The 12,308-nt window shown below is 39.9% G+C and overlaps 1 protein-coding gene across 1 annotated transcript in view; it reads left to right on the forward strand.

Moving 5' to 3' along the window:
- The first annotated feature begins 8,502 nt into the window (after positions 1 to 8,502).
- Positions 8,503 to 12,308, forward strand: part of LOC107738504 (Krueppel-like factor 7) — a 48,471-nt gene continuing 44,665 nt past the window's right edge. Inside the window, exon 1 of the mRNA XM_016550256.1 lies at positions 8,503 to 8,933. Within this exon, the coding sequence (XP_016405742.1) occupies positions 8,832 to 8,933 (102 nt within the window). The 5' untranslated portion in view covers positions 8,503 to 8,831. The remainder of the gene's footprint in view (positions 8,934 to 12,308) is intronic.

The following is a 12,308-nucleotide window of genomic DNA, read 5'->3' on the forward strand; positions in this document are numbered from 1 at the left end:
CCATATAATTAAAGTCAGTTTTGTCCAGTGTTGTTTGGACCCTGTTAACTTTCACTGTATGGACAAAAAAATAAATAAAAACCTTTTGCTATAATGAATTTTCTCATTATAAGCAAAATATCTTTAATGATAAAATATCAGATAATATCCATTTAATTATTTATCTGGCTCAAAAAACAGTTAAGACGAGACTTATATACAGTAACAAAACGAATAAAAGTGAATTTAGGTCCTAAAATGCCTTTAGATAATAAGCTCAATTTATAAAGTGATAAACAGTAGAATCTACTTAAATATTATTTTTTTTTAAATGGAAGGACTTTTTAGGAAAGTGCATGTTTTTGCACGTGTGCAATATAATGTCACATAAACAGTATCATTTAGGTTTCACTACAACAATAATTGACAACAAAAAATAGTGTAGCTGCTCCATTAACAAGCTCTTTTGAGCAACTGTCACCACATACTGTATATCAATCTTCCATATCGACACCACCTTACATAAGAAAATTGGAAATATTCAAGCACAAATGCATCTCTGAGGAGCATTTTAAGAGGTTCACTAACACAACATGGTGAGCATACATTTAATGCTTGTACATTCCCAGGACATTAGCCATTCATTTTAATTCGATGTAAATACCAGTCGTAACTGCCACCATTATTATCACTATTCAGCCAAACGTGCCTCCCTGTGTGCTATTTGCACTGCAGTGCCTCTTCGACACTGGATTATGCATCTTTTCTTTATTAAAATCTCAATGTGGAATTAGCAAGAGAATATGCTTAACCTCATATACCTTCCACAGCAGAAGGATATATTGCCTCTTTGTCCAGTGTTGTTTGGACCCTGTTAACTTTCACTGTATGGACAAAAAAATAAATAAAACCGCACAAGGGTGAGAATTTTAATTTTGACAGAAATTTGGGGGTGAATTTTCTCATTATAAGCAAAATATCTTTAATGATAAAATATCAGATAATATCCATTTAATTATTTATCTGGCTCAAAAAACAGTTAAGACGAGACTTATATACAGTAACAAAACGAATAAAAGTGAATTTAGGTCCTAAAATGCCTTTAGATAATAAGCTCAATTTATAAAGTGATAAACAGTAGAATCTACTTAAATATTATTTTTTTTTAAATGGAAGGACTTTTTAGGAAAGTGCATGTTTTTGCACGTGTGCAATATAATGTCACATAAACAGTATCATTTAGGTTTCACTACAACAATAATTGACAACAAAAAATAGTGTAGCTGCTCCATTAACAAGCTCTTTTGAGCAACTGTCACCACATACTGTATATCAATCTTCCATATCGACACCACCTTACATAAGAAAATTGGAAATATTCAAGCACAAATGCATCTCTGAGGAGCATTTTAAGAGGTTCACTAACACAACATGGTGAGCATACATTTAATGCTTGTACATTCCCAGGACATTAGCCATTCATTTTAATTCGATGTAAATACCAGTCGTAACTGCCACCATTATTATCACTATTCAGCCAAACGTGCCTCCCTGTGTGCTATTTGCACTGCAGTGCCTCTTCGACACTGGATTATGCATCTTTTCTTTATTAAAATCTCAATGTGGAATTAGCAAGAGAATATGCTTAACCTCATATACCTTCCACAGCAGAAGGATATATTGCCTCTTCTCTATTATTAATAAAATCACAAGCACAGGGGGGCTGGCGTGAAATATCAGTGGCTGTAGGCTGGATGAGCACTATATTGCTTTAAAGAATGTTTATGTGTGTATTTGAGGCAAGTGTCAGGTCTCATATCTTGAGGCTCAGCGTAGTCCTCATCAGTAACAGCACAGAAGTGAAGGGGGACATGGTTATGACTGCTATGAACACCCTAAATCCCACCTCATTTGCCCTGCCCATAACACATGATGACAAGACTGGTTCTCCAAGGGCGCAAATTATGAGGTCTGACCCTGCTAATTAAAGCATGGACCAAAGACAGTAAAAACAAAAAGATGGGAGGAGGGTCTTATATAAATACATGCTTAAACATGGTTTTCTAACTTTTCAACAAACACAAAAGTTGAAGATTTCGTGTTCGCCTGAGGTAACCATAGCAACAGCAGGCTGCTTGAGCACCTTCTAGTTAGGATTATTATCAGACTAAACTGTGATAAAACCATAAATACTGTCATTAGAAGGGGAAAAACACCTTTAAATAGATATTTCACCCAGAAATGAAAATTGTGTCATCATGTTCTCACCCTCATGACGTTCCAAACCTGTATGACTTTCTTTATTCTAAGGAACCTAAAAGAAGAAATTTTGAAGAATGTCTCCGTGTTTTTTGTATATACAGTGAAAGTCGATGGGATCCATTTTTATTTTGACCCCACTGACTGGGCAGTCATGCAGGTTTGCATGAGCTTGAGTAAATGATAACAGAATTTGTATTCTGAGGTGAACTATACCATTAAGTTTGTTAGCTAATATGATAGAAATGTCAAAGACAATTTAAGCAAACCTAAACGGAAACTATCATATAAAATTTCCTTTAAAAAGTAGACCGTCCTCAAAGTGATTCTATAATTTGCACACTGGGCTCTCCGTCATATCGCCTATGGATAGTGTGGGCAGTTGGGAAGTGCGGTCTGCAGAGATACTACCAGCGCTGCTCCTGGAGCCTTCTTTAAATATTTACACATGTCAGAGCAGAGATAAGGCACAGGGATGATGCGATGGAGAAGGCGGCCACTTCCACATGGTAAAGCGAACATGTATAGGGAGGCAATTTGCCCTCAGTGTGTTACTGGGTGTTTTTATCTTGATTCTCACACACTAACATTGAGTCAGAGAGACTGATCAGGATAAAAGGTGTGAGATAGAAAGTGCGAGAAAGAAGAGAGGTGATAGAGAGAAAGACAACATGCTTTCATAGACACGCTTTCAGTGACAAAGATGGAGGAAGTATAGTGATACGGGGGGATAAAAGAGGGAGAGATAAAAGTGAGATTAGATGCAAAAAAGAACAAATACCTCCCCAAAAAGAAAGCTACTAGATGAGCAGTCTAACAGTCTGAACAATTGGGCCTGATATAAAAGGAAAAAGGAGGAGAGTGTTTGAGGGGACAATGTGAGGGAGCTCTAAATGTGTCAAATGGATGGATGTGACGCCGGGCTGTGTGGCCCACTCTCCTCTTCCTCATAATACCGTGAGCATGGCGAGCACTGCCGGGTCAGCCTTATAGCATACTAATGAGATTACAGCCCAGTGTACCACATCGACAGAGCTGCACTGAATCCCTCTCACTCCATCCATGCTAAACCAGAGATACTCCAGTGCACTCTCACGGTTTTGGATTCATTTGGAGGAATTCCAGACTGAATTTGCACAGTTCCATTTGCCTAGTAAAAGAAAAGAAGACAGTGATGTTTAGCAGGCATGTTTGGCTAACAACTCAGGTAATGAAAAACGTTTTTTTTTTAATTGTGACCAAATTTACGCAATACCTCAAGGTTTCCTGGGCTCTCCCGCACACAGTCAGAGACGTCTGGATGAAAGCGAAAAGATAAATGTATTCCCTTTATCATCCAAAGTATTATTCCTTGTGCTAAATTAATCATTCTGTTCTCAAGGGGTCCGAATCTGAAAACCTTCTTTTCAAAGAGGACCTTTTTTGTGCCATAGTGGAGCCCTCTAAAAACCCAATAATAATGGTGAAGGACGGCGCTGTGCTCTTCATTTCTCATCTCCTCCTCTTGCTTCTTCTATCCAAAGCCACATAAAAGGTTTTCTCTCATGCAATAGCAAAGGTGTTAGAGGTCAGGGTCATTTTAGTGCACTCGCCTAGATGGAAAGAGAAGCAAGGCTGAATGAGGCAGAACAACACAGGCCAAGAGAAGGGGAATCTCGGCATGTCAACAAGAGGGCCAATTTAATGCGAGTGGACGTTTTCATCTCAGTGGCAGAGCTCCAGTCCAACCTAATTGGGACAATTCCCACTAGTGAAATAATTTCATTCCTACCTCAGTGTGACTCCTATGATCTCATGCTGCAACCTCTTACTTCTCCTCTGATTCCCTGCCACGTCGGCAAACGCTGCATTGCCGACTGGGGTTTGATCTATAACCAAAAGAAAGTCCGGCATCTCATCTGAAATCGGTGATGACAAATTAATACGCTCGTAAAACACTGTGCAGTGCATGAAATGCAACTATCGTCTTATCATGGTAAGCTTGTGTTGTCACAACTGAGCAAGCAGGATTCATCATAACTAAAAATGAGTCTGTGTTTGCCTTCCTGTTTCATCTCACTAACATTTATGTTATGCTGCGAGTGACTCTACTGCGTTGTGAGCTTGCAGCCGCAAGCACCCGCTGTGCAAGAACACTTAAAAGGATGTCAGAAAGTCACAGATGAGAGGTCACAGATGAGAGGGTGGAGGGCTGTGATGTAAGTGCTGGAGGCTGGTGGGGGATGTCGTCGATGAGGGGTGTTGGGTGAAGAGCGCCCCCGGGTCGACTGGTAGGGGTCGCCCTGGGAGTTAGACCGGCTGTACAGACAGGAGTGGCGCCAGGCTCTCCCCTGTGAGTGTGTGAAGCAGCATGGTGCAGCAATGGTACAACCCTGTAGCTGCTAGGATCTGTGAGAATCCCAGTGACACGAGAGACCGCAAGGGAGGAGAGTCAGCCCCATGTGTTTATACAAACAGATCAGTTGCCATGACTATCCAAGCAGCGGCAGATTCACATGATGTCACCTTGGCGGTGAGGGAAAAACAATAACAGTGAAACACGGCTCATTTAGGACCATGCAAAGCAGGATTATCAACATAACACCCACAAATCAGACGCTGGTGATGTCTTGATTAAACGCACTGTTTAAAAGAGCAGTTCACCTTAAAAATATAATTCTAGCATTATTTCCATTTGTGTTCTAAGAAAGTTCATGCTGCTCTTTTCCATACAACAAAAGCATGCAGTGATAAGAGGCTGTCTAGCTACTAAAAAAGCACCATAAAAGTAATCCATATGAGAAGTGGGTTACATTCCAAGTCTTCTAAAGACATACGATAGCTCTTAAATTATTTAAGGCTCAGCAATAACACTGTTTATTGATCTTGTACATCCATTTTTATGTCTTGCAACCTTAAACATTTGGTTTTCTGTAAAGTTTTGTACATTGTTGTTGCAGATTCTGTCAATTTGTTGCAAAGATAATGTAATCTAGCTGGCCAACATAAATGAGGTTTTGTCATAATTGCAAAAATTACTTGAAATATCCTTGAAAGCATCAGTACAAATGTGATGGAAAAACAGAAACCAATCCATGATGCATTCCATCGTATGACATTTTCCAGCAACAGTGTTTGTGAAATGATGCAGTTAAGCTAATTATACTATAGAATTTCAGCTTGTTGCCAATTTTCTTTTTGCAAAGAAAATATTTGTGAAGAAAAAAATTAAAAGAAAAAAAAATCCAATACAGCAAATATAACAATGCATTGCTAGAACGAAAATTAATTTATTAATTATTTATATTATTATTTATTAATTCACTCATTATTCTTATGTTATAATAGGGCCAGTGAAAATGTTGGCACGGCAAGTCAAAATTGGAAAAAAAAAAAAATAACCTCAAGCAAGAACGTATTTTCAGTGGTTAAAAAGCAGCGTGAACTTTCTTAATTTGTGTTCCACATAATAATAAGTGCAGAACAATATGAGAATTAAAAAAAGAATATAAGATTAAAAAAAACTATCCCTTTTAATATCTGTGTATGAAGTCAAGAAGAGTAATTTCTTACGCTTAGACACTACTGCATGTAATATCATGCATCTTACATGTAGTTGTGTCTAAGCATAACAAATAATTTCCCTGTTGACGTCATACAGCCATTAAAATGTAATGCTTCGGTCTCCAAGGTAAATGTGTGAGGCAGGAACTGCGGGGCACCCTGAGTGTGTTTTATTCCACGTCCATGGCCCAGTTTGGAAGGTGCAGGTTTTGCCCCGGTCAGGGCTAGGCTCAGTGGGAACCAGCTGTTTCAGACTTGGTGAGACAGAGGGTTAGCCATGGGAGGGAGTGATGAGCCAGTCATCAGGGCTCACACTGCCCAGCTGTGCCACCGAGCCTGGCAGACTCACACCTGCCCTCAACCCGCAGCGCAATAACACCAAAGCACACAACTGCTTCTTCTTTCCAGCATCCTCTGTCCCTCGGTAGAGCTCTCTGGCCAATGAGGAAGAGGCAAGACCCTGTCTTGTCCCCCGGCATCTGACCCGCTGCATGGGTCTGTAGCGGAGGAAATCACATGCACTTCGACATTCAGCTGCAAATCTTTCAGTGTATATTTTGGATATAGACAGGCTAGTGTGTCTTGCAAAGCAGCCTCCACCCCTCCATCCAACCCCCACTCCGGCTAATTCTCTCTGGCAGGAAGACTTGTAAAAATCAATAGGGAAAATGTCCTGAAACCGCCAATCTAGCAACCATCTGCCCTGGTACTCCACTGAGACAAAGACCAATGTCCTCTGGGAAAATGACGGAAGAGACAGACAGCACAACGCACATACAAACTCAATTACTCACTACAACTAAAACACTCTTTCACATTGCAAAGTCAGGCTTTTTGACTGCCTGACAGTAATTTTAACTGAAGTAGAATTTACATTTATATAAAGATTTTATTTGGTATGTGTATGTTACCTTCAAAACAGACCAAAAATACCAGAACCACAACATACTAAAAATATCTGGTTTATAGATGACGAATGAAAGAAAATTAGGTTAGGGTGACCATATTTTAGTTTGTCAACTCTTTCACATTGCAAAGTCAGACTTACACTTTTCAACTGCCTGTCAGTAATTTTAACTGAAGTAGTGCTTACATTTATATAAACATTTTATTTGGTTATGTGAGACAACAAGGTCAGGGGGTGTATTTGCCGTTTTAAATTTCCAGCAACCTTTCTTATGAACTATAGCTAACTAGAGCAGATTAAGTTTATATACTGATTTTAAGAGTGAACAGTAAACCTGCTTGGCTGCTGTTGTGCTATCGGAATTTAAATTATTGAATGTAGCATTAGCTTTGATAATCAAACATGTAATTAAATGATTCTTTATCATGCCATTTTCTCTCACTCAGTCTACAGATTATAGTAATTTAATTGCCATATGTCACTAATTCATTTTAATGGAAACTGTTCGATTTCCAAAGTAATGATGGCAGCTTCTAGTAAAACAGAGCAAGGTCAGTTGAATTCAAAACACAACATACTAAAAATATCTGGTTTATTGATGACTACTGAAGGATATGTCTGTTAACAACAAAGGTGTAAATGAAGCTTCATTGGGGGAAAAATATGTTTTACAAAACAAAAAAGTAGAAATAATCCCCATGCTGTCAATTGAAGATGGACATAAGTCAATCCGTATTTCACATTAAATAAAGTATAATGTACATTCATTGTTTTAAGATAAAGATTGCTTGCCTTGGACATTATCCCAGTCATTACATGGCTACTTATCAAATAATTTAATATGATTATTAAGCAGTGTTATACACTGAATTTTTTTTATTAGCTTACTTGTAGAGCCCATGTAGACATAATATAAGCACAGCTATGAATGTCAGTTATACAGCATTGCCATGGGCAAAAGTCATTATTCTGAAATATTACACTTTTTTTTTTTTTTTAGGTTTCGGTTATATGGATTCCGGGAATTAACTGCTTTTAGAAGTGTTTCTGACTTGCCCACAGGGATGAAAAACATCCTGATGAGTCAATTGCCCTTTACACAATAACCAGATCAGTACTGCAAATCAATGCCATCAATTGCAGAAAAAGTTGCAATTACAGATGTTCTTTGAGGTAATTTGCGCCATCGGAGGAGCTAAAACTCTCATTTCTATGTGCTAAGCCTCTTATTTCAGAATTAAAATATTTAAAGTAGCCCTGATCTTGTCTGTGAACCACCTAATCCTAGTGATTGTGGAATATCCGAGAGGATCGCCAGTTTTTTTTTCGGTATTCGCCTGTGCCAAACTATTACATCACAAGGTCATTCTAATTGTCTGAACTACTGTTTCCAACTTTATCAGCAGCTCTGTGGTGTAAGTTACCCGTAATGTATCATTTCCAACTGATATGACTTCATAAAGGCGTTGAATTGCTTCACGTTACAAACTGCAACTTCTACTTCTGTTTGTTGCGTTTTCTCTGGCCGTGTGAGCGACACCAGCGCGCTGCCGCTGCTATATAGCTCTCTAAAAATAGCTCACCTTTTACTTCCTTCTACGGCCCGATTGACAAGTGTCACGAGCCAATCGCGCTAGAATATTCTAATTATACTCCTCCTCTTTGGCCATTTAAGCACCGCCTTACTGGGCGCCAGTGAAAGCATCAACCCTATTTACCGTATATGGTCACGCACGGAATTGATTGACAACAAACCACGCCCCCTCAGTTCCCTTGGCTTCCTCTCGCTCGCTAGACAGCGAGCCCAGCAACTTGCCTTGGTGATCCACGGCGTTCACGAGAAAGGCTACCTGGAATTTATAGCGCAAAAGAGACGGAGGCAATGTGGAAATAGGTGGACAGTTCATGTCACCGAGTTTGCATCCCACTCCCAGGCTGAGGATCTGAGAGTTCGCGGGGATTGCAATTAAGTGACAAGAATTATTTTTCTTTTCCTTTCTTTTCCTCAGCGCTTAAAATTACCAGCTTTAAACTACACTTCGCGGGGGATTTGAAGCATTCTTTTGCATTTGACATTGGGCTGAGAAGAAAACAAATTATACCTGAGGATCAAAGCAACACTTTTTTTCTTGTGAGCATCAACATGGACGTGTTAGCGAATTACAGTATTTTTCAGGAACTTCAGCTGGTGCACGACACGGGCTACTTCTCGGCGATGCCGTCGCTGGAGGAGAACTGGCAGCAGGTGAGAGAGTTTGCGCGTAACTACTTGGACTGTTCGCATAAATAAGTTCCATTAGATACATGTATGCTCACATGTATCTAATGGAAACATTCACAACTTCACAGTGCGCGCTTATGCCCAAACACGCTGTTTTCCTTGTCCAAATTATTCCGCGTAGTGGTTTTTAGTGATGCAAGTGTTGTTTTGCTTCTTTCATGAAAGCGAAAGTGGTTATTAGTTCGAAGAATAATCTATAATATGATTTAAGGAATGAAATGCATATTTAGTACACTTCTCTGCTGTACAGTCAAGGCAAAAGAGATGTCAGTGACAGAAGCAGACGCGAGCGGATTCATGTGCACTATAGGCTACTTCTAACTGGAACTGACTAAATGGAGTTTTGTTAAGGCGGACGTAATGTGGCCAGAGAAAATAAGGGTTTGGCTAACAATAAGCGACTTATTAAATAATGCATTCGCATCTGTCAGATTACTTCGTGTTTTTCTGCTCAACGAAATCAAGAGCATTTCCCGATCGTCATGTATTATGTATTACCTCCGCCGCGAGGGCGCGCGTGAGTGGATGTGAGGAGAATGCATCCCTCTGCCTCTGAGAGCTGGTGTGCATCTGTATGACAATTTGCTGACTCTTTTAGGGGTAGAGATAATCAATTATAAAAGTAGCGTTTTACGTTTTTATGACATCCCACTTAAGCCTTCTGGACGAGTTGGAAGTGATGCACGTGTGCAAATTGGGAAATATCTGTCAGGGTCATGTTTTTAAGCCATGTGGTCTTTATATGATCAATGCAAATAAATTGCTTTGTGTTCTTGGACAATAATTGTTTTAGTAGTCAAATACAACAATAACAGCAACAGGATTTGGAAGTACCGTAAATTAAACTGCAGCAATTTAATGCCAAGATTTATGATTTGAGGTCTGGACGTCTGGTAATCGATGTGACGACGGATGCCTCTTCACGCATGCACCGGCTGTCTTCTGCTCATTGCAATTCCATGTGCTCAACTGCAGGGAAATGCAGCGAGTGGTTATTTATCACTGGTGTGTGAACTTGAAACAGATCTGCCCTACTGGCAATTCAACTGGCACTTACACCAACACAAATATTATCTGGTAGCAAATGCAAATACAGACACATTGGCATGAGTATAAAAGGAAAATGCAGGTCTGGCAATCTCATCTTAATGATTAGATCAGTAATATGTCATGCAGGAAGACAGACAGGTCTGATTCATCTGCTAATTCTGACATTAATTAACTTGCATCATGGTCATATCAAACAATGGCTCATGTGTGTACATGGGGCATTAATTCCCTGTGGTGTCGTGAACTGGCTGTCCAAGCACACATGGATCACAATTTTTACACTACCGTTTTACACTTCTTTGGCCATGTGCGTGAGAAAGCGCAAGAGAACCCGAGAAAGATGTGTAGCAGTAAGATATATATATATATATATAATTATTTTACTCCTACTGCTCTATGAAGTGAAACAAAGAGAGACAGAATTAAGGCTAGCTTACCAGCCTAATGATGACTCGAAAGAAAACAAGCAGTCGTGAGCTTGTACAACCTGCAGATGTGCTCATATGTCACTGGCAAAGACAGTTTAGAGACAGCAGAGAGAGTATCAGCTTGCATTAGAAGAGGAGGGGAACAGCAACATGGAAATGGAAAAAATAAAAGTTGAATTTGATGACAAAGTGAGCATGAAAGAAAAAAAAGCCTCTCTGTAGACAGGTAAATCTAAAGGCTTTTTCTTTGAGTGACATCACAGTTAAAGTTTGATGCTTTTACAGGTTGGGATAGTTTTAAAGTGTAGCCCTAGATCTGCCAGTGCAAGGTAAACAGCACATTTTGAGCACGAGACAAGATGGATAGCTGTGCTCGGCCCCTTGCGAGTGGAGCATGAATCAGACCTTAATGGATGCGATATGGGTGAATTGAGTTTCAGAGCTCAGGCTGAGACCAGGGATGGGGCGCAGGGGCCATGGAGGGGAGGGTGATGGAGGTGATGTGCTCAGGGATGACGAGAGGTTGTCCATCGAACGTGATGAAGTCCTCCCGGGGCCTGACATGCACTGCATCCATTCCCCACGAGGGACGCCGGCTGCTGGCACCGTCTCCCCCAACTTGAACAAAGACACTATCTCTCACTGTCAAGAAGAGACCCAGAAAAGAGAGAAAAAACCACAGAGGGAAAAGACAGAGCGGGCGGCTCACTGTAATCACAGCTCGCCAACCTTTCTTGGGGCAGAGAAGGATTATTTCGGCGGTGACCCGCAAGTGAGGTTAATTCAAAGAGCGGCTGTTTGTGCAACAAGAGAGCCCCTATTGGCTCTCACCCCCCTCGCAAAGCAGTGCCACCCAGTACGACTCTCAGAGCACCTCACTGGAGGCTGGAAGAGCAGGTGGAGTGGCCTGGGGAATGAGGCTGAGGCAGTAAACAACACCATTAGAGGCAGGCAAGGCAGCCTGCCCAATTAGTAAGGATCACCTAAAAGACGGGTTGGAGGGCTGAGTCTGTTTGTCTGCATCCATCCATCTGTCCTCCATCAGCTAGTGCACCACGTGGGCCTTTGTTGGTGTGTTGTCCTCTGACAAGCAGACCTTTTTGTGGGTCACAGCGAAAATGGGTCACTCACTGTCTCTTTGTCTACAAAGTCTGGCAGACCTGTCCTTACAGAACTCTTCTCCTCTTCGTCAAGTGGTTTGTTTGGAAAGTTTTTTTTATCAGCATCAGTACAGGACTCTACGCTTACTTTTCTTTTAACTTAAAAAATGTAGGAGCACGTTCAAAATTTTAGGAGCACCTTCTAATCAATAATGCAAAATTGTATCAAAAATTTGCCTTCCCATTACGAGGTGATATTTGACTCCTTAAAGTGATTTACAGTGGAATTTTGTTTTTACCTTTGTAATGGCATATTTCTAACTTTATTAAAAGTATGTCATCTTTTGTCAAATTCTTTAAAAATTATATTTTATAAGCTTTTTAAAAATTGTAATTAAAACAACAGAATAAGAACAAGTAGAATAAGAAACATAAGTTAAAAATCAAACAAATCAGTATTAACAAAATTAATTTGTAGAGGTGGCACAGGAGAACAAAAAGTGACTTGGTGTACTTTCAGACATTTAATGAGGCTCAGAGGTGGCATGAGTGCAATTAAATCCATAAATTCATGATGAGATTAATGTTTTAAATACAAAACTTTGAATATAGAAATATTAAATGATTTAAATAACTGAAAAGATACTTTAAAAATGAAACTAAAACTGCCAGCAGGTGGCGGCAAGTCACTGATTTTATCACTGAATCATTCATTCAACTGATTCATTCGAACGGCTGATTCATTCAGGAATGAAGCAAGT

The sequence above is a fragment of the Sinocyclocheilus rhinocerous genome, unplaced genomic scaffold (assembly GCF_001515625.1).
Source record: "Sinocyclocheilus rhinocerous isolate Xijiao unplaced genomic scaffold, SAMN03320098_v1.1 scaffold1215, whole genome shotgun sequence".
NCBI lineage: Eukaryota > Metazoa > Chordata > Actinopteri > Cypriniformes > Cyprinidae > Sinocyclocheilus > Sinocyclocheilus rhinocerous.